General features: G+C 38.0%; 1 protein-coding gene across 5 annotated transcripts in view; it reads right to left on the reverse strand.

Annotated features, from left to right (window-relative positions):
• Nucleotides 1-14,572: 14,572 nt before the first annotated feature.
• ARL6 (ARF like GTPase 6) overlaps nucleotides 14,573-23,403 on the reverse strand; it is a 30,229-nt gene continuing 21,398 nt past the window's right edge. For all 5 annotated transcript variants that reach the window (XM_081138994.1, XM_081138992.1, XM_081138996.1 and 2 more), the window contains 2 exons: nucleotides 20,195-20,250; nucleotides 14,573-15,065 (listed from right to left, as the gene is read on the reverse strand). In XM_081138994.1, the coding sequence (XP_080995120.1) occupies nucleotides 15,040-15,065; nucleotides 20,195-20,250 (82 nt within the window). In that variant the 3' untranslated portion in view covers nucleotides 14,573-15,039. The remainder of the gene's footprint in view (nucleotides 15,066-20,194; nucleotides 20,251-23,403) is intronic.

The raw sequence follows: 23,403 nt of genomic DNA on the forward strand, positions 1-23,403 counted from the left end.
TCATTTTATAAATTTCTGAACTGCACTATATCAGTGTTGATTATAAATCTAGGCTTCATGAAACATAAAGCTTTAAGAGTAAAAAGGTAATTGGCTTGTGAATTGACTTTCTTATTTTGAAGTTTTAGAACATTCATGTCCCAGAATGCTGAGTTTCCTTATTATGTACATGTTGTTCCCAGTTCGATTTGTTGCAAACAGTTTAGAAACAAGGCATAGAAGCAGCTGTTCTTGTGAGCAAATGTTTTGATTAGAGAGAGAAAGCAGCTGGAAAAGATACTTGCTGACATATAAGATGAACCGCAGTTTTCACATGGGGCTGCTGCCTAATCTAAAATTGAGATTAGCATTATTTCCCTTACGTGAGTTTTCTTTGTGTAAGAGAAAGTCTACTCACTTTATCATCTGGGCTGAGGTACTGGCTACGGTGCTGAATATAAACTTGACATACTCATCTACAGAAACCTTTCACACTCCAGTACAAAATAATATCACTAAAAACTTTTCAAAAATTTTTATTTTAAAATATTGCTAAATGTAGTAACAAAAAATCCACATGGATCTTATAAAACCAAGTGCTGCTGTGTGTAGGGTAAGTATACAGGACACAATTTTGATTTTTTAGAAATGTAGCAAGTACATTTCTCAGTGACGCCACTTTCATTTGGGAAGCTTTGTAAAAATTCATCAAACTATAATTTAAATGGTTTTGCAAATAATAAAAGCACCCCATATCAAATATTTTCATTAGTCTATACTAGCAACTGAATTCCTTCTTCAACTCTTCAATTTTCATTGGTAAAGATAAAAAGCTACTTAAGAAAAGAGATAAAACAGAAGGCAAGTTAAAATAGGAATATTTTGACTCTAATATCAAAGTAAAAAGAATTCTCATAATTGATTTCATACTGACATCCATTCAGAAGTTTCATTTATTTATATATTCTATCTTCTACTTTTCTTTCTTTCAGTTCTACAAATAAGTACCTCTAGGTAGTCCGTTTCCATTACATGGCATTTGGTCTACTTCTCATTCAGGTAAATGTACTGATATATTACTTTGAATTATCAAGTCTAGAAAACAAACAGTTGTTTTTATGAACCTCACAACTGATATTAACTTTAAGTAAATAAAAAAAAATGATACTTCTGTCTGGTTTGACAGGAACTCCACTTCAAATGATCAGTCATGTACCTCATCAAATGAAGCAGATGGCCACACCACAGTATAGAATTTATCCCTATAAAACCACTGACCACATGCAGCCTGAGGGGAACAAAATGAACTTACTCATTTTGAATTCTGCCATTTTCATTCCAGTTCTTCCTACCACTTAAGGACATTCTGTAGGTATATTTGGTCTTTGTATATTGTGTAAGTAATATACCGGTATAGGTATATTTTGCAAATATAACACAATCTAGCTTAGAAAAAATGTATCTTTAAATAAAATTTAACAAGCAGCTATTGGCAGAACTCTTCCTTCATAGGTCACGAAGGTAGTTAGAGAACTTAAAAATTTACACACTTACTGAAAAGTCTATTAACCCACTACAGTTCAGAAAAACAAAACAAACAAGAAAACCAAACTCATGGAAAATTCTGAAACAAATATCTAGAATCTAAAGATCACTGGCCTAGTGTTTATTCCTCTAAGTGGTAGGTGCTCCAAATTTGATTAGGAATATATATCTGAAAACAAACAAATAATATCCCATTTGCAAGGTTGTTTTACAGCCTCTCTCCCACTTAATATACATTTATTGACTACTTCCACGCCCTGTATTTGGTGATTGGAATACGTTACCATGGGATCATTGACAGATTTCACAAACCACAGCTCCAGAAGCATGGATCAGAAAATTCCACAACCACAACCAGTTAAAACACTGATTGAAACAGGTTTATATTAGGAATATCACACTAGTCAAAAGCAATATCAAGGCCCCGTATGAGTGCATACAACACTGGGCCAACAGTAGATATATAGTATGTTTCTTTCTGATTTGGTGAGGAAATATTGCAGTAAATGGGTGCTATTACATTGTGAATCATCAAATACCACATGTAATACAAAGCTATTCAATGGCTTTGGTATGTTAACGCGAAACTTCAAGTGAACTCTTTGCTACATTCTTTAAAATAATTGCACAAGTAAAAAGTGGATAACAATAATAGTGCATGAAAAATATGCAGGTAGAGAAACTGCTGCTCTGATCCCAAAGCAACCTACATAACCTGTTTAGAGGTGCCAATTACTGACCCAGACAGGTTAGACCAGTAACTCAGGCTGGCAAAGTCTTACTACTCACCAAATGTTTAATTTAGGACCAAAATCAAGTGTATACAAGAATCAAACAGTTTGACAGCTGTGTGACATTCTTATGCAAATTGCCTTTCTCACAGCTAATTACCTTGCATTCACTCTAAAAGCTGTCAGGTTGCTATTATTAGTATTGTAAAATCCAAAAATTCACCTGGTCCATCCTTACCATTAGTGGTTAAGGTGTTTCCTGCCCCCCTAAAAATCGGCAGCAGCACTGTCTTGTCCAATACAGTATTATGTCTACAAAGCTCAAGAATTCCATAATTAAAATTATAAGTATATTCTCACATTTCCCATACTGGGTGCAATTATCAACATATTCAGGCAGTTGACTTTTATAAGAGTGAGACAATTTCAGACTTTCTTTTTGAAAATAAATTGCTCATTTACTGTATTCTATTCTGGTTCTTCTGTAAAATGCCATTTGCTCTACATTATTATTTCATATAAAACTTTTTATCTAAAGAAAATTTTTATTTTGAAGATAAATAAAAATACTTATTGAAAAACTACAATAGTACAAAGAACCTCTTTTATTCCCTGAGCCATTTGAAAGTATGTTGTCAAAATCATGTCCCATCACCCCTAAATACTTTGAAGTATAACTCTTACAAACATGACCAATCTCCTAAAATCCTAAATGACCACAATACAACCCTCAAAATAAAAAATTAATGTTGCTATATCCTACCATCTTATCCTCAGACCCCATTTAGGTTTTGCCAACGGTCTCATTAATGTCCTTTAGAGCAAAGTGATCAGTACAGAATCACCTGTCACACTTTGTCATGTCTCTTTACTCTCCATTCTGGACCAGTTCCTCAGTCTCTTCTTGTCTTTCATGGCTGTTACTTTTTTGTTTTTTTCTTTGTTAATCCTCACCCAAGGATATTTTTTCCATTGATTTTAAGAGAGAGTGGATGGGAGGGAAAGGGGTGTGCGGGGGGGAGAGAAACATGGATGTGAGAGAGAGACACATCAATTGGTTTCCTTCTACACTGAAAGTCTGAGTCTTATTTAAGTTCTATGTAGATTGTTGAAAATTTTGTTTTCGTAGGCATTCAGCCTGGACTCAGGTCAAAAGTTCCAACCAGCCTTGTCGGAGTTGTAGTTTCAATGTAGTTTCTGTTTTCAAAAAACTTTTCAGTTTTATTCACATCTAGCCCACGTGTGTGCCACCCAGTGACCAGTTTTAGATTTGGGTCATAGTTTAAACTGTAATTCAGTTCTCCCCCGGCTGGCATGGCTCAGCGGTTGAGCATGGACCTAGGTTCCAGGAGATCGCAGTTTGATTCCTGGGCAGGGCACATGCCTGGGTTTCGGGCTCGATCCCCAGCAGGGGGCGTGCAGGAGGCAGCGAGCGGATCAACGACTCTCTCGTCATTGATGTTTCTCTCTCTCCCCCTCTCCCTTTCCCTTCTTCTCTCTGAAGTCAATAAAGATATATTTAGAAACAAAACAAAACTGTAATTCAGTTCTCAGTCTGTATGCTATTTACTCTCAGACCCACACTGAGGGTGAAGCTAAGAACCTATAAACGTTAGGGGCTTGCTTCATCGTTCTCCTCCTTCCTCCAATCTTTCCAGTTCTCTCGTTCCCCTTTTTTGATCTTCCATCTAGAAAGCTGCGGCTTTATGTACCCCACTCTGCCACATTACTTCCTGTGAGTATGTCCCCATCTGGGCCAAGCAGTGGGAAGAGAGAGGGAACAAAGGTAAAGAGGATTTCCCACATCCTTTTGGGACCACAGCTCCCCGATTAGAGTGCGGCTCCCCTTCCTCAGAATTCGAGCTGTCTGTGGGCTCACCACTGCTGCTGCTGCGATTGCTGCTGCTGTTGCTGCCCTCAGATTGTCTGGGGGCTGGTGCACAACGAAATGTAGAAAAGAAAATGGAGTCTTTCTTTACCTTTTGCTCATCATTAGGAGACTCTTTGCCCACTCTGAGCTCAAATTAGAGAATTTCTTCTGGAGCTCTTTCTGCACAGATGGCCAATTCTGGGTTTTAAGCAGCCTTAAGCCCAGGTAGAGGGGACACCAAAGGACAAAAAATGGGCAAACTCACTGCTGACCTGGTGGCATGTTAAATTCCTGGTCTTCTTCAATCTGCCTGCTACTTTTTACTTCTCCCAGTCCTCATGTAGCTGGTCCATGCATCCAAATGGCTGGTCTGGGTAGGTTCTGTCGTTGCATTCAGTGGGGGAGACAGGGTGGACTGTGTTTACTCCACTTATCCAGAACCATAACTTCTAAGGTAGCCTTTGATCAACTGGGTACCACTATGCTTACCTGAGGGTGATGTTTATGTGCTTCCTAGGACCTCAGGATGCGCGCAGTGGGGAAGGCTGTGCGCATGCGGGGTTAGGAGTACGTGGGAAATCTTGGTATCTTCTGCCCAGTTTTGCTGTGAACTTAAAGCTGCTCTAAATATAAAGTCTATTTTAAAAGAGAAAAAATAAGTCCTAGGGGATGCTTCTCAAACTTCAGCCTACGCATTTACCGTAAGTGACTCTGATCAAAGTTTGAGAACTGGTGTTGGGATATAGCTCGGTTCCTCAGGAAGCACTGCTGAAGCAGAAGGATTCTGTGCTGTAGCTTTATCGGGGGTAAGGCTGTGGAAAACAATAAAGAAGGTCAAGAGAGAGGTAATATGATGGTATGGAGCTGGCTGCTGCTAAATATGAGTAATTGTTACATTCAGAGGAACCATCCCAGCAGCTATATTCAGTGAGTCTCAAGACTGTCGACGATTGATGGGAAACAGAGAGAGGGAAGAATTTCCTCACTGGCTCTGCCTCCCACTGGCCAGTGGTTCCCTGCTGGGCTATGTGTGAATGGTACTGGTGGGGATGGGGGAGCAGAAATACGAAAGCTCTAAAACAGGAAATGAAAGATGTGGGGCACAATCAAGTCACACCTACATATAGCTGGCCGGCGCCCACAAGGAGTGGCAGCTGAAACAAGAGATGCTGAGCCTGTGATATTCTGAAATGACTCATAAAACATGTCTAAAACAATATTCTGAAAAGTGAAGAAATCTCTCAGATTAGTGGCTAAGTTTGAGGAAACTACAAAGTGCCGTAGCTCTGTTGTTCGCCACGCGTTTCTTTTGGGCACAACTAGGTTCTGGCTGCCTGGTGTTCCCAATGAAATTCTGCAGTCCTCGAGAGCTAAGTCATTCAGAAGTTTCTAGGTGATCTCAACAGAACCATATAAAAGTGCTATCACTCAGCCACTTTGGGCCTACAGAATGGCAACGACATGCGGTTCAACTTAATAGAATATGTTGACTTTCCACAGGGAACCCTAGGAACTAATGATACACCTGTTTAGAAGACTCTTCAGATAGAAATCAGCAGAACAGGATATTAGATGGTGAGTGAATATTCAAGACAAGACTAACTAAGACCACAGTCAAGAAAAGATGAAATGCAGCAGCTTCCTCAATAAAGAATTATAATAAAGACTCAAACATTCTAAACACAACTACTACCCTTGCAAACCAAACTCATGCACACCTCTCTAACATAAACAGTCATGATCTAGAATAATTTTGAGAAAAACTTTTCAGTTTGCAGTTGATTGGAGGACTACTTTAATAGATGCTTATGTACTGATATTAATTTAGGCCTTCTGAAGAACAATTTGAAGGACTAAAGCAAAAAACTTAAAAACGAGTTAGCTGAATAATTTCAAGGTTTTCTTAGAATAAGGCACTTTTAGTATTACAGTTTTTCATTTTGTTCTGAAGTCACCTTAGTATGTAGATACGCTTTCTTAGTTTGCTTCTGGGAGGTAGAATACATAAGTAGATACTTAAATGAACCTAATGAAAATAAGGATGCAATTAAGTTAAGTACAGAGTGCTATATAAACTTTAAAGCTAAATAAGGTTTCTGCAGTGCTAGTAATTCTGATGTTATATATAGTAAAAGGAATTATTATTACAGGCTTTCTAAACACAGTTGCTGCTTTGACGCTACTCCACTGTAGGACAAGCCACATTCACAGAAAGACTAAGACGCTGCCTACTTAGTACAGAGTGGAAGCCTCAGGCTTGTCCTGATTCCTTTTTACAAAGAACTATAGTCTATTCCTTAAGTTTCTTCCCACTTCCTACATAGGCAAGTTCTGTGATGAGTATTGACTATTTCTACTTGTTATATCCAGAGATCTAAGTAGCAGAAAAATACTGCCTCTTGCCTATATAGAGCCAATACCCCATTTTAATCAGCAAACATATCATGAACATTAAAAAAAATAGTCCTGTGTTAGAAATATGTCATATTAGAAAAGACAACTTTTTAAAATCCTCTCCCGAGGATATGTTTTTATTGAGTTTTTTGAGAGAGAAGAAGAGAGAGAGAAAGATTGATGTGAAAGAGAAACATCTATGGGCTGCCTCCTGTATGCACCCTGACCAGAGATCAAACCCACAGCCCAGGGATGTGTCCTGACTGGGAATTGAAACTGCCACCTTTTGGTGAATGGGATGATGCTCCAACCAACTTAGCCATCTAGCCAGGGCAGAAAAGACAACTTTTAACAACAAGATATATGTTGAGGTAAGCTCTCGGAAATCTTTGTTATTCTTGAAAAATCTTGTCTTCCTATGTATAGATGAAATGAAATTATTCACAGTCTGGGGTTTCACAATGTGAAAAGGGATAATTAGTGATATTTTGTGAAACTATAAATTCAACTCACTGAATTAGTGGAAAGTAGTTAAGATACAGTGGTCCCTCAGGTTTCAAATGTCATCCGTTCCGGAAGACCGTTCAGGTTCTGAAACTTTCAAAAACCAAGGGATCCACAGCCGACAGCTGGGCCTCAGGATCTTGCCCTCAGCGGAAGCCGTGTGGCATGTTCAAATTACTTATGGGTTTACGGCGTTCGTAAACCGGAATGTTCGTCAATGGAGACACTCAAAAACTGAGGTACCACTGTACTAAAAATCCAGGATCTCAAAAATGCAGAATAAAGTTCTAAGGAATGGCAAGAGCTGATGAAGAACTGATGCATCACATTTAAGTGACAGACGCCTTTCCTTTCCCTCTCTTTTTCCCCCACAGGCATGCATCTCCTAAGCTCTAAGGGACCCCATGAGACTTGCAACCAAAAGAGCAAGGGGCAGCGGTAGCCTGTCCTGGGCTAATCCCCCTGAACCTGTCTCCAAGGCCCACTTTTCTGGGACTCTCCAGTGGGCTGACAGCAGCCCTGCCTTGGCTCACTTCTTTCCTTACCATAACATTTCTAGGGAGCCAAGGCAGCCCCGCCTAGTCTCTCTCCTGTTGCTTCTTCTACCCTAAGCTCTTCCTTATTGCACTGTCCCCAGCGTTTCTAAATGTACCAGAAAAAAAGTTACAAAAAACCAAACCAAAACAACCAATCCTAAAACATGGTAAGAATAATATACTTGCAAGATATATCTGCTCAAGATGGCCCTGGGAGAAACGTTAGTAATTGCTGGAGTGAAGTGTGAGCTTCTCATTACCTCAGGCTGGTGCATCCTGACACCATCACACACACACTGCGCTGTGCCTGAGTAGACAGAGCGTGAATATGAACTTGGCTTTAACTCCAACTTAATGATTACATTCACCTGGAGTAAGCATAAACCTGTTTTAGTAACATTTTACTATAACATTATGGTATTTCACAAAATATTTGGAAGAACTTCTGAAGTTTTCCGAGAGAGAAAGATTTTTGGGCCTAGTCTTTTATGGGTAGATGCTATTTCTCTAGCTATTGTTTGTTCCTTGTGGTCACCTAACTTAAAATGCATATGAACAAACTGAATGATAAATGTTTTCACATTTTACCATATACATTTCAAGACTATCAACACTAGTCATCATTTACCTCAAAATATTGGTAAAAATCATGAAATCTGAAGCCTTTGCCAGATGCATGGGGATAATCTTTGTGTGATTCATTTAAAAATATTAACACATCTGTTGTTGCAGAACTTGCCCCATCTGTTGCCACCCATTTACAGGAACAGGAGGAAAAAGACTTCAGAAGGCCAAGACAGCAATCCTACTGGGGGGAAAAGAACATGACTTTTAGCCATTTGGATCTTTCATATAATTATTTTTTAAAAAGTGATTTCCACTTGTTATATCCCATTTTAGAGTAGTCTTTAGCTTTTTGAGAAGCCTTTAGAGGTTAAGAATACAGATTCTGGAGCCAGATTGTCTAGACTCAAAATCTGGGGTCCTCTGTTTATATGCAGCATGACTGTAGGGAAGTTATAACTCCTCTTGTCTAACTTTCATCATCTATGATGAGTTGGCAAAATTTTTAGGTAATACACCAGCCAGTAAATAACTTGAGGCTTTGTGGGCTGAATATAGTATCTATTGCTCCTCCCTTTTCTTTTCTTTTTTTAAAAAGAAGGTTTTAGACTTCTGGTCAACATGGAGTAGTAGGTAAATGCGGTACTTGCCTCCTCCTACAATCTCATTAAAATTGCAACTAAACTACAGAACCACCATCATTCAGAATGGCCTGAAGCCTAGCTGAATACAAGTCCTACAACTAGGGAATTAAAGAAGCCACACTGAGACTGGTAGGAGGGGCAGAATGGGTTGGTCCCACACCCACATGGGGGCTAAAAATCAGGAGGGCTATCTCGGCTGTGGAGGTTCCCCGAGGAGCGAGGGGTCTCAGTCCTACACCAGGCCCCGCAGCCCAGGGTTCTAGTTCCAGAAAGAGAAGTCCCATAACTTCTGGTTGTAAAAACTAGTGGGGATTGCAGCTCAGTGAGATGGAGGGCTTCTGGAGTCCCAGGCAGTTCCTCCTAAAGTGTCCACACACAGGCCTACTCTGACTCACTTACTCTGAGATCCAGTGCTAGGGCAGCAGCTTGAAAGGAGCCTGGGACATACGTGGAGGAGCTGAATTGTCTGGTATATGGACAAGAGCTGGGGTGAGGGGGGCAGCTTTTTTCCAGACGAAAGTGCTGGCAGAGGCTATTGTTCCTTTCTGAGCCCCCTGTGCCCCTAAAGCTGGCAAGCAGGCTCCATATCTGAGTCTCCATCAACCTGGCTCCACTACTGGCCCAGCCCTTGTGATTCCCTGAGATCCTGCCCCACCCAACTCCAGGCCCACCCAAGCTGTTTCCAGTGGCTTTTCCATGCAAATAGCCTGTCTTGGCTCACGATTCAGATTTTCCTAAAAATCTCTCAAACAAGCAGCATCTGGCCTCAATGTGCTCTGTACCTCTCGCTAAGTGGCCCCAGGCCTGGCACTACCAGCAGCCGACCTTGGTTCACAGCTTGGCCTCACCTGGGAACCTCCAAGCCTCCAGTGCAAGTAGCAGCCATCTGCAGATTGCTTTATAGGTCATGCCGGGTGCCCCAGGCAGAACACAGGTGGTGGCTGACTTTGGCGTGCACTTCCTGGGAGGCCCCAGAGCCAGTGCACCCAGTGGATAGCTTCAGACCATGTGGAAGCACCACCCAACCATCTCCACAAGTGACACACTCAAGGGGCGGACTTAGCAGGCACCAGAGCCCTGCTAAAGTAAGTCGTGCTCTGTGAGGTGGGCACCTGCACAGTGATTGGTGGTCGCAGCTAGTCCTTGCAGCTGATTGATCTGGGGGTATATACCTCCCATTAACATACCAACAGCAATCAAGGCTCAACTAAAACAAGAGGGTGCACCCAGCCCACATGGGGAGCAGGGTACACCTGTAGTGCTCAGCTTGGGGGATTGGGGAGGCTGTGCCACTGGACCTTACAGAAATTCATCTTGTTTGGGACTCTCTACACTTCCTGGCCCACACCAAGACACATCATAATTAAAATGCAAAAGGTTAAAGACAAAGAGAGAATATTAAAAGCAGCAAGAGAAAAGCCATTAGTTACCTACACGGGAGCTCCTGTAAGACTGTCAGCTGATTTTTTTTTTTTTTTTTTAAATATATGTTTATTGATTTGAGAGAGAGGAGAGGAGAGGGAGAAAGAGAGATAGAAACATCAATGATGAGAGAGTCACTGATCAAGCCCACAACCCGGGCATGTGCCCTGACCGGGAATCGAACCCTGATCGCCTGGATCCTAGGTCGACGCTCAACCGTTGAGCCACGTCCGGCTGGGCTGTCAGCTGATTTCTCAACAGAAACTTTGCAGGCTATAAGGGAATGGCAAGAAATATTCAAAGTGATGAAAAGCAAAGGCCTACAACCAGCAAAACTATCATTTAGAACTGAAGGACATATAAAGAGCTTCCCAGACAAGAAAAAGCTAAAGGAGATCATGACCACCAAATCGGTCTTACACAAAATGTTAAAGGTGTTCTTTAAAAAGATTAAAAATATGAATAATATAATGGCAATACATACAGACCTATCAATGATTGAATCTAAAAAACAAAATAAACAAAAAGCAGAACAGAAACAGACTCATAGATAGAGAACATTTTGGCTTGCCAGATGGGAGGGGTGTTGAGTGAAAAAGGTGAAGGGATTAAGTACAAATTAGCCTGGCTGGGCGTGGCTCAGCAGTTGAGCATCCACCTAGGATCCACGAGATTGAGGTTTGATTCCTGGTCAGGGCATATGCCCGGGTTGCGGGCTCCATCCCCAGCAAGGGGCGTGCAGAAGGCAGCTGATCAATGACAGCTCTCTCATCATTGATGTTTCTCTCTCTCTACCTTTCCCTTCCTCTCTTTCTGAAATCGATATATATATATAAAAAAAAGTAAGTACAAATTATAAGTTACAGAATAGTCATGGTGATGTGAAGCACAGCATAGTAAATATAGTCAATAACATTCTAATAACTATGTATGGTATTAGATGGATACGAGATTTATCGGGATGATCACTTAGTAAGTTATATAATGTCTAACCACTGGGGTGTATACCTGGAACTAATATAATAGTATGTCAGCTGTAACTGAAAAAATGATTTAAATAAAGAAATATTCAAAAGAAAGGCTTTAGAAATGTAAAATAATTATTAGCTCAAGGGATATGTGTTGATATAAGGTCTTGGAAATCTTGCTGACCCTCTATCTGTATAATAGAGATAACAGCATCTACCTCATAAGGTTGTTATGAGGATTAAATAAATTAATACAGACATACCATACCTTGGAGATATTGCGGGTTCAAATCCAGACCATGTAATAAAGTCTCCTGTAATCCTTTCGCTCGTGGAGAGTCTTGCCTTCAATTTGTAAAACATGCAACATCTGTGAAGGGCAATAAAGTGAAGCACAATAAAATGAGGTGTGCCTGTATACAGGGTGGGGCAAAAGGTTTACAGTTGTTTGTATGGAAAGTAATACAATAATTAATAAGTAATACAACAAACTGTTTCGTGTATACTTACAACTACAAGCCCACTCTTGCCCACCCTATGCAGTGCTCATAAAGTGCATGACACAATAGTCAACACTATAAAAATGTTTATTACTCCTGCTATATGTCTAACTAAATTTTATTTTCAAAATACCTGCTATTCCTGTATGACTTCTAGCATTATTCAGCAACTTGAAATATGGAGTATTTAATTTGTCCGTTTTGGTTAATTCTAAATCACCAGAAAACAGTTTAACACTGTATGTTGCCCTGGGCGGTGTGGCTCAGTTGGTGGTTGTCCCGTACACTAGAAGGTGGCGGTTGGATTCCCAGTCAGGGCACATACCGGGTTGGGGACTCCATTCCTGGCTGGGGAATGCGCGGGAGGCAGCTGATCGGTATTTTTCTCTCACATCGATGTTTCTCTTTCTCTCTCTAAAAATCAATTAAAAAACACACCCCAAAATGCTGTATGTTGATGAAGCCTCCAAGAGGGGCATGGAAACGGAGTGATCAGAAGGAAGAGCAATGGTCTTGAGAAAGTCCTTTGCAAACCCTAGCAGAAGCATCCTTAACAAGGAACACTGACTACGAAAATGGAATAAATTGCCCGAAACAGTCAATTAAATACAACCACCATTTTTTACTCATTATAGTATTTCTCTTCAGGCATAGAAATAAACAACTTACTTTAACATCCATTTAATATCACTTTTATCTTTTAAACTAAGAAGGGGGAATAATCAGAAAGCAGAAAATATGCACACAGTTAAAATGCTACAGCATTTTAAATATATCAGAGTTATATGCAGGATGTATTTGTCTTAGCTATGTGCAAGACTAATAATACGATGTGCCAAAAATTCCAAAGGAAAAAAATAACTTGAGCAATGAGGAGACAATTCATAATTTTAGCAGGCAACATATAAATGAAAAAAAATATATATAAGTTAGCCCTTTTGTGATTTACAAAGCACGAGCTGAATATGGCCATATATATTTAAATGCAAAACATACAATAGGGTAAGTTTTGAACACTTTATGAGGTGTTATATTGAAATATAGAGCTTATAAATTAAACTTTGTTACACAGTGATGTCTAAACATGAAAAAACACCTGCTTGAGCTTTATAATGCAATAAATTTTAATTGTATATGTTAAATACAAACACAATAACCTCAGCTTGTACACACTTATATGGCATCCTGTGGCTATTGTTGCCCAACTTGTTTCTACATAATCTTGACATGAAAGTGTAGAGTAAGAATGGATGTTTACAGAATATAAATTAGATTTGGAGATGAAAACAAAAAAAAAGTACTTCTCTTTTGTCTAAACACTTGCATAGGTACGACTTACCGTAGTTTACGGAACACTAATTAACTGAGTATCAACCTAAGAATTATTTTTATCAGTCCTTTATGCCCAGAATTTAAAATCTGAAGTGTTTAAACAGTTAAAACAAGCAAAAGGAAAAAATAATAGTCCCTTATCTCTGACCAACTCCCACCCCATCCTGATCTCCTTCCACAGAGAGAACCTTTGCAATCCTTTTAGCTATTTTTATGGCAGACACCTGTATATTTCTAATATCTGAAATACTCTTGTCTCTCGAATCATCCATTTTAAACAGATAGGTTCTGAATCTCGGCACCACCGTTTATTAGCTGTGACCTTCAGCAAATGACTTAACTTTATAGGTTTTAGTTTTCTTATCTATAAAACATATAATAGAACCTACCACATAAGGCTATTGTGAGGATTAAATGGTACAAAATCACACGTGTGATATAATATCTTGCTCAAAAATAGAGATCATAGAGTGATAACTATTATTATTGTCATTGTTACTGTATGATATGTGAAGACTTCAATTCTCTTAAACACCCCTTTCTGCATCCTCTTGAATCAGTTACAGAGTACTAGTTCTGTTAAGTTACATTGTTTGCCTCGTGCCCTTTTTACATCTGAGTCAACTCAACGAGTCTCGCTTTTTGTCCCTATCAAAAAGCAATTTATGAAGGGCTGGCAAGCTAGCTGAGAGTACTGCAGCACTGGCACATCCTGGGTAACTTCCATTTGCCAAATTCCAAACCACTGGGATTTCAGGACTATGAGAAAGTGGATCACAGAACTTTTACTGTAGTTTTAAAATTATTTTATTCAAGCCTCTGAAACATACCACTACCTATGACACATCTTTATTACTCACCTCTTGCTTCTGTTTCTACTGTTTTCACAGCTAAGGATGTTTAAGATGTTACACATTGAATATTCCAGTTTTTCTTTATATGCAATCTTTTTCGGAATTGACACCATTGCTTTGCACAGGTTTTCCCAGTGATTTGATTTAAAATCAGAGCTTCTATTTAGAGTTCATAATTCTAAGGATCTCTAATTAAGTTGTGAGAATAACACAATCTGCATATGGTGGATACCTGAGATGTCTAAAATTTTAAAGAACATTTATGTAGCAGTTTATGCTCAGAAAAAAAAAGTTTGGTGAGTCAATCTATTTTAACAAAGTACTATAGCAGACTGGAGGGATTTTAAAGGAAGAAACAAGAAGTCAGTTATAATAATTATTGAAGAATCACACATTAATTCATTTTTATAACTCTTAATCTTAAGATAAGGTATTTTCATTCAGCCAGTGAAATAATATTAGATATGATATATTAAAAAATTCTCAAATTCTCCCTCATTAAATTTTAAGTTCTCCAAGGATAAGGAATATGTCTTAATTACTTTTTATTTCACCATTGTGTAGGATGATGCCAGACTAGTACAGGTACAGAGATGCTCAATAAATATTAGCTGGATAAATAACTTCTGCGTAACCTGGTCTCAGATTGGCAAGTGTCTAACAGTAAAACACCAAATACCATATTAACATAGCGTTGTTCTTTCAGCATAAACAAAGCACACTAGTTGGTACATTAGATTTTATGCTTTATTGATGTGACATTTAGTAAAAATCTAATATACATTAATTATCCATGGTCCCTTATATTTAAAGTTCTTTTTCACAAGCACACTGCAGCCATACTATAAACCAACATTTCTGAAGACAATAAAAAATAAAATACATTAAAGATCTAATAATTCATGCTGAGATATTGAGATGGATTTTAAATATTCTCATTACACTCAAGTGTAGATCTTTACCAAGTTGAAAATTCTGGTGAGCCCTTCTGAGGATTTATTTTCATATAATTAATGGCCAGATTAGCATACATGAAGTCCTATATTCTTATAAAGTTTATTCAGTCCATAAATGCAAGCAGATTATAAAGTGTTCTTAAGATGCACTACCATCTTTAAAAATATTTAACATATTCAGTTTGCCTTAAGACATGTTCCTTGAATTGACAATCGTTGAGGTTTCCGAATACTATCTTTTCATGTCTTCACAGCCTGGATCTGATCTGATAAAAAAATAGACAAGAAATTATTGGTCTCTACAGGGAAAAATCTATTTTTTAACATAATCTGAGACAAATCTAGAACAACACAGTAGAAACCTATGCATACACTTTTTATAAAAAAAGCATAATTCATACTATAGTTTTCATTTTTTGTCGAGTCGTATATGCACAGAGTCAGTCAATTAGTTCTATGTGGCTGCATAAAAAATGAGCAGTCCCTGGCCTCATCGCCTTCAGCCTTTGATAGGCAACTACTTCCAACTCCCTTTTAGGCGATTTCCTCTTTATCTCTAAATAGTATACTTTATTACCTGTTGAAATACCAGTTCCTTCCATTTAATATGAGGTTCCAGCTCTCACCTATCCCTATGCTGCTCTCTGCAACCCCATAATGCTTTCAATACTCCCATTGTCGTAACAAAGTAATGTGGTCATCATCAATGACTGTCAGTGCTAGTCACAGCTGAGACAGGTGTATACCCCAGTTACTTCTCCTGTATTCAACTACATTTTGTTTTCCCTGGAGGTAATAATTGTTCCTTACCCCCCAACCCCGCCTCTCTGCTTTTTATGTACTGCTTCAATCCCACTACTCTACACTGGTTAAACCTTTATTATGAAGCACATTACAGAGTCTATCAATTTCATCAGAGCCTTCCAAAACTCTCTAATCTGGACCAGTTATTTTCACAAGAGATCTTTCACTCTCATTCTAGCATCTTCACTGTCATCCAGAGGATTCCTCCCCCACACTCTTGTACTTATTTTCCTGTTTCAGGACCCCTGATTTTTTCTCCTTGGTTTATTTCCTCATTTTCAATGAGTACTCCTCAGTGGCTACCTTAGTAAAAGGTACAGAACATACATTCTTGAGACTTTCTGTGGCTGAAGATGTCTTAATTCTACAGTCACGATACATTGATACAGCCGGAGAACATAATTCCCTAATTTCCTCCTTGGACTGTTCCAGGTACCACCCAATTATGTTACAGCTTCCAAGTGTTGCTGTCGGATGCTATTCTGTATCCTTTACATGAAACCTTTTATTTTCTTCTCATGAAGTTTGTAGACTCTTCCACTGACTTCAGTGTTAACTGTTAATAATGATGTGCTTGCTACGGTTAGAATATTTTTATCCACTGCATTAAGCTCTCAAGAGAACTTTCAACTAAAGACTCATCATTCAGTTCTTGAAAATACTACTTGATGATTTTTCTCCCCTCTATTTTCTGTGCTCTTTCTGAAATTCCTGTTATTTGGATATCAAGCCCCCGAAACATGACCCCTTACTTTCTTTTCTTTCCACTTTTCTAGTCTTTTTTTTGTTCTACTTTCTGAGAGTACCTCTATTTTATCTTCTTTTAATTGGGTTTTTGATTTCTACTATTCTATTTTCCAAGAACTCATCTTTTGGTTCTTTGTTGATACTCTACTAGTTTTTTGAAATGTTTTCCCTAAATAAATTCTACTTCTAACCTACTTTTCCTGTTTATGTTCCATAATTCATAATGTTTTGGTCCTCAAATGCCTGGGGATCCTTTGCAATCTTCTCATATGCATGAGTGAACACTAAAGCTGACTGGAATGTTGATACGCGTGTTAGGCTTGTCAAATGTCGTCCTCATTCTAGTGTCTCTAGCTAAGTCATTCCCTTGGGAATCTCTGGTGTTAATACCACTAGCTCTTTCCTCTTAGGCTGGTATCATTCCTCAAAGATCACTTTCTATCTTGTGCCTACTGCCAGTGTCTTCCGGGAGAAGCAGAAGAGGGTTGTAATATTTGGTATGAAAACTTCCAGTTACTCCTCGTTTACAGTTCAGCACTACCACACACAGTTGTGCCTGCTGTTCTCCAGTCCAGAGAAACTCCCTTTGACTCTCTGCAGAGAATGAACCTTCAATCTTCTTTTGTGTTAAAGATGTAGGGATGCGTCTTCTCTTTTCAGCCCCACCTCTCTTATTTCCAGTTTCCACCAATATGGAGCCTTTGAGGGGCTGTGTAATGTAAATTAGCTTTCCAACTTTCCCCAGTGCTAGCTTAGAATTCAGCTCCCTCTGCTAAGAGAAAAGGCCTTTAAGTCTGTTAGGTCATTCAGCGTTCATCGGATCTGTTAAGTTATTCAACATTCACTGGATGTCCAACTTCTAAAATCTGGTTGCAGTTTTTGTCATTCTCATTCTTTTTGCCCTTAGGGTTAATGTCTTTCAACAGAAGTCCCTCTACTGTTAGTGAGAGTTGAGGGGGATGACAGCGTGTTCAATCCCCTTTCACTGACCACCCATGTGAACAGGTTATGTCTTACATTAAAATCCGAAAGCACTGCCCTTTCCCCTACAGATAAAGTGATAAAATGAGTAAGCTTCCTTAGTCACGTGGGAGGATTTCTTTTTATAAATATCTCACTTCAAAGTTTCAGAGCTAGGAAACAGCTTATACCTTCTCTGCTGGTTTAAAAAAATACTTCAGTCTACTCAAGGATTCTTGTCTTTGGGCTGTGATAAACAGGTAATGACTGGGGATCCTTCCAAAAAAGAATGGAATCATGGCACAAAATGTGTCATTTAACATTTCACCCCAGAAATGTCAGCCTTAAACTTAATAAAATTAAATTGGTCCAAGGACCTTCTTGTTTACCAAGCTAGGCAATTTCAGAATTTTGGAAACAAAATGAAGAGATAAATTCAGAACATCTTTCACCGTTAGATTTACATGAAAACTTCTGGATAGTAAGTTAGTTAAAGGTACAGCAAGTCTCCCATATACTGTTACCTATTTTGTAAAGTAAGTTTTTGCCTCTTTTCAAATCCAGAGAGAGAAGAGTATCACATTGCAAACTGTTTGCTATTGCATAAGAAATAAAAACAAAGGATTTCCTATTCATACTTTTTAATCTATGTACAAAGTTTCATTATTAAATAGAGCAGTTAGATAAAAGGGTGCATTTAATATTTGAGTGTTTTCTTATGCTAGGGATTTTAACACATACACTGTTTCATTTAATCTGTACAACAATTTTGACATTTTATTTTTTAAATTTTACAGATGAAAACAAATATCTTCACAAGAGCTGTTAATTAATAATAAGTAGTGGAATGAATCTGCTAGACTCAAAAGCCCAAGTTCTTTTTAACTACTATTACATGATGCCTACATAAAACTGGGTTACAACTAACTTACCTTGCAGAGAACTGTTGTAACAGTTACATAAAAAAATATGGCAACATAAGGGCACAAAAATATTTTCAATAATGTACTCTCCTTACAAAGACTTGGGAGGTAAGATGCAAAGATAATGAATCAGAAAAGTCAGAGACACAAAAATTAGGTGACAGGACCAGAGCTGGCAAGTGGCATAGTGATGTTGGATTGTTACTGACACCTAGTGGCCTCATTGTTACAAAAGAAAACCAAAAAAAAAAAAAAAAAAAAAAAAAAGGGAAGAGAGAGCTACGCTAGAGCTGTGATGTAAAATTCAGATAACTATATCAACATATTTTTAGTGGTTACTGTGCTCTGAATTACTTTGTTATGAACAATAGTGGGGTTTGATCCATGATATCTTTATTGTGAGCAATAATAAGCACTTGTAAATAAGAATCAAGGCTGAAAATATGCTTTTGGTATCTTCTTTGGAATGTTCCTCTGCAACCAAGGTTTTATGTGGGAATCAGATCCTTAACTTTGCCCACTTCTTTACCACAATCTAAGACACTAAGTTGGTGTATTCACAGCAAATTTCCAGTAGTTATTCTGAGAATCACTAGAGGTTTTCAATTAAGCTTCACTTAATTATAAAATTATAACTAGAATGTTCTTTGTAGTTTATTTTTTAATGTAATTTTTTTTAGCTTATTTCTTTTACTGACTTTTTTAGAGAGAGGGAGAGGGAGGGAAGGCGGGTGGTAGAGGGGGAGGGGGAGGGAGAGAGGGAGAGGGAGAGGGAGAGGGAGGAACATTAATGTGAGAGAGAAACATCGATCCATTGTCTCCCACATGCACCCCAACTAGGGATGGAACCTGCAACTTGGGTATGTGCCCCAACAGGGAATTGATCCCACAACCTTTTGTTGTATGGCACAACACTCCAACCAACTGAGCCACACTGGCCAGGGTGTTCTTTGCAGTTTAATGGTAAATGTTATGATGGCTACAAAAGAGAAAGATTGATAAAAGTCTGTGCAGTTAACTATAATGCCATATTTTACTGATAACACATAAAAAATATGTCAGATGTACATTTGGTACTTTGAACCAAAGAAACATATCATTGTATGGGTAAGCAGGCTACTCTTGCCATACATAAATGTAGTATTTCTTTGGTTCAAAGATCCACCATGACATGCAGAGGAGGAAAAGGAATCACACGCGACTAGAATTAAATGCCAGTGCAGCCCTGGCCAGGAGGCTCTATTTGAGCATCGTCCCACACACCAAAAGGCTGTGGGTTTGATTCCTGGTCAAGGCCCATACCTAGGTTGCGGGCTCAATTCCCAGTATGGTGCACATGGAGGCAGTGGATCGATGTCCTTTTTTTTTCTCTCCCTCCTCTCTAAAAGTCAATAAAGACATATCCTCGGGTGAGGATTAATAACAAAGTAAGCCTGCACCAACCTAGGAGAGCTACGCGGATCAATAACATAGAGCTGCAATATACAAAACACCAACAGAATGCCAGCATTCACAATTCTAAATGAGTGCTAAAGGTTGTGTAAACACGTTATGTGCAAATGAAGATGTATGGAGTAAAGCATTCTTAAAATATGTACCATGCAGACTTATTTTAGTTACTGACAGTAAGGCCTAAAATTTGTCCCAAACTTCAAATGTGCTTCTATTACTAGATTTTGTAGAAATTTACTGCTATAAATTAAAAATATTTCTACAGTTGTCACGTATATTGACTGTAAAAATGCAAATACTTATTTAAATAAATCCTTTAGAAAAATGTAACAGAAGTAAATGGAGTAAGATACTGGATACTTACTGTAGTGTATTTTCTGACAGCAGAAATAAATGGAAACAAGAGGGGGAAAAAGGCAGTGATATAATAAAAATAAAATGTTAAAGAAGGAAAGAAAACGTGAATGAAAAGGAAATACAGGCTGAGGATGGGCTGTGCTCTGATGTACCTTGAAGCCAGTCTACGCCTTCTTGCAGCCCTTCTCCTTTCACGGCATCGCTAGCACTGAAATTAGACCCATGAGAAATGTCCATTTCATTATATCGTAGAACTATAAGGATAAATAACTGCAATTTTCCATATGGCAAATTAATATATTCTAGTAACACATATATGAGCAAAGCTGGTTAAGCACTGAAACTGAATGTACATAAGAAATAAAAGTCTGAGTGTTCCAGAGTAAGACAGGAGAAAATGATCCATAACTTGTATTGACATAATTTGTATTACGTTTGGAAAAGTGTTTCAATAAAACGTTATTTCAGGAATAGTACTCAGACTGACATTACTTTGAGTTATTTTTCCAGTGGTGGAAAAGTTTTATAGAGTCTCCCTTCCTACTTTGCCCAGCCCCACTGACTCAAGAGCAGTTATTTATTAGAAATGCTTGACTTAGGTTGTAATTTAGCCATAGGATGCAGTGACTTTATTTGAAATGGGATTTGATTTCAAATGTTGCGTAAACCTATAGGGTTTAACCTGTAATTATAACTTTGGTAAAACCAGTAGAATAAAAGAAAAATCCCAGAAGATTTCAATAATAGTTATGTACTTTTTGGCTTCAGGAACCTGGATAGATTATTTAACTCTCCTGTCTTCAGTTTTAGCATCTGTAAGAGGGAATGTTACTATTCACCTGACATGGTTATTATGGGAATTAAATATTTGAGATATGTACATAAAACAGGGTGTTTTCATGATCTTACCATTCTCAAGATAGTAACTTAAATCCTTAATGTGATATTTTATAAATAATTATAATTAAGTTATAAACTAAAATAAAATGTAAAGGATTTTTTGAGTACCAATCTTTTCCAAGACACCAACTGATGGTTTCTCATAACATTTTACTGATCTAATAGTCATTGCATAATAGTAATTAGTATACATTATTAGATTTTCTGAATTAGGGTTCCTTTTAGTGCACTGAAGCATGATTTTAAAATGTACTAAATTACCTACAAGAGTTAATTAGATTCTAATCAAACCAGAAATTACTTCTGAGGAATTACTTATTAGATTAAGAATATATTTTAAAATAGGAAGACAAACAAACAGCATGAGGCGAACAATTATTCAAAGCAAACTATAGATTATCCATATCAATAGCAAGACATCAGTTAACTAAAATATTTGTATCAAAAAAGATCAATGTATTGATTTTATCACACACCTACAGTCCCAAACAAGACTACGGTATTGAATAAGCAATAAAATGAGGAAATCCTTTCCCTTTGGTGGAGAAGTCACTGCCCTACTAAAATCCTGCATATTTTCCTACTAATTTCCAACTGTTTGAATTCTACTTTCCTTTCAAATAAATCATAAGACCTGTAACTAAATAAAAGCCAAAGTCTTCACCATGCTCTATGAGGCCCTATGTGACACGGCCCCTGGCTATTCCTCAGGGGTTTCATGTCCTACAAATGCCCCCAGATCACTCTGCTCTGGTCAGCTTGGGTTTCTTGCTCCTCCTGAAATATCCCAGGTCCTTTCTCGCCCAATAGTGTCACTTGCTGGCCTCTTCATCTGGAAGGCTCTTCCTCCAAACCGTGTGTGAACTGCTCTCTGATCTTGATTAGACCTCAGAGAGGGAGTCTCTCTCTCATTGCTTTTTATCTTATTGCCCCACTTTATTTTTCTCCTCCTTCCCAGATGACAGTACATACATCTATTTACCTCTTTTACTATCTGGCTCCCTCACAAGATAGTAAACAAGCAAAAACATATACATATCACGCCAGGGACTGAGTCAGAGGACACACAGGAAGAACAACACTGCAATCAGATCCTGAAAATCAGAGCTAACTATATGTTTAGTACAACAGTAAAAAATAAACCATAAAACTTTTCCTTTAATTTTCCAGACTTTATGTCTCTCTAATCCTTTATCATCCAGTAAGTTTACTTGTGCCTGAGGCAAGAGATGCAACACTTTATCTCTACATTACTGTACGTTACCTTTATCTCTGAAACTGAAAAGGATAAATGTATTTTCAATGTCATACATGCTTTAAAAATAATTGCAAAAAATAAAACAATAAACTTAACAAATGAAGCAGTAATGGAAACTTAGTGAAATGTCCAGTTTGAATTAAGAAGTTTAAAGAAATACTTGGCATTCTTCTATAAGTTATACAGAAAACACAGAAACTGGAAATATAATATTCCACATCTTTATAGCATCAGGATATTACTTTTTCTCTCACTGAAAAATATTTAGATGTCACAACTCAATAATTGTTTTAAATTTCAAGTGCTAGTTATTTCAAGTATAGATTTTTCCATTTGCAAAGTTAACTTCTTCAAAATTAAAAGCAGGACTGCATCTTTTACTAATTAGACCCATTTTTTGAATGTTGTACTTTCTATCAAAGCACTCACAATACTTAATACAATGGAAAAATTTAAAATTATTCTACTTTAGACATTATCAATTTAGGTAGGATTTACCTAAATGATGCAGAGAAAAGCTAAGGTTCCATCTTAAGATATTTCTCTACCCCAAATCCCTCCTCTCTTTACCAACAAAATACCACAGAACCTCAAATTCCAAGTCAAGAATCATTTAGTAAATGCTGACTTTTATTCTGTTCCAAAGTAAGGAGGGTTTTACTTGAGATATGCAGTGTTTCCCTCCTGGGTAGAGGTGCTGGAGGCCTTGAGTACTGAGGAGATTCAAGGGCTTCCTCAGCTCTCTTCCAGGCTATTCCTCTTTCAGCACCAAGGTTAGCTCTCAGAGTTAGTCTCTGAGCTCTATGAACTCCTTGCTTCACACTGTTTCTTCTTCTAGAGGTAGTGGGTTTCTCTGCCTCTGTGTTCAGCCTTTCTCCACAGATACCATCTTATAAAAAGGGAAAATCTAGAGAGAAGGATACCTTGCAGTGGTGGGGAGGTAAGTGGTGGACAGAGGGAGCTTAATGACAGGTAGTGGCAGGCGCTAAAATACTATCTAATAAACAATGTAAAATAATTTCAGACACTACTTATGAGTTCAACTTAATTAGTATGTTCAAGCAAGATTAGTATTTCCATTTATATTTATTCATATAAGCAAATATTTATTGTGAACCTACTAAGTACCATGTACTCCAGGGGTAACAGAGAGAAGAAAGCTGATAAAACCCTAGTTCTCATGGTACTAATGCAATAGTGTAA

Source organism: Miniopterus schreibersii (genome assembly GCF_964146895.1).
Source record: "Miniopterus schreibersii genome assembly, chromosome: 5".
In the NCBI taxonomy this organism is placed as follows: domain Eukaryota; kingdom Metazoa; phylum Chordata; class Mammalia; order Chiroptera; family Miniopteridae; genus Miniopterus; species Miniopterus schreibersii.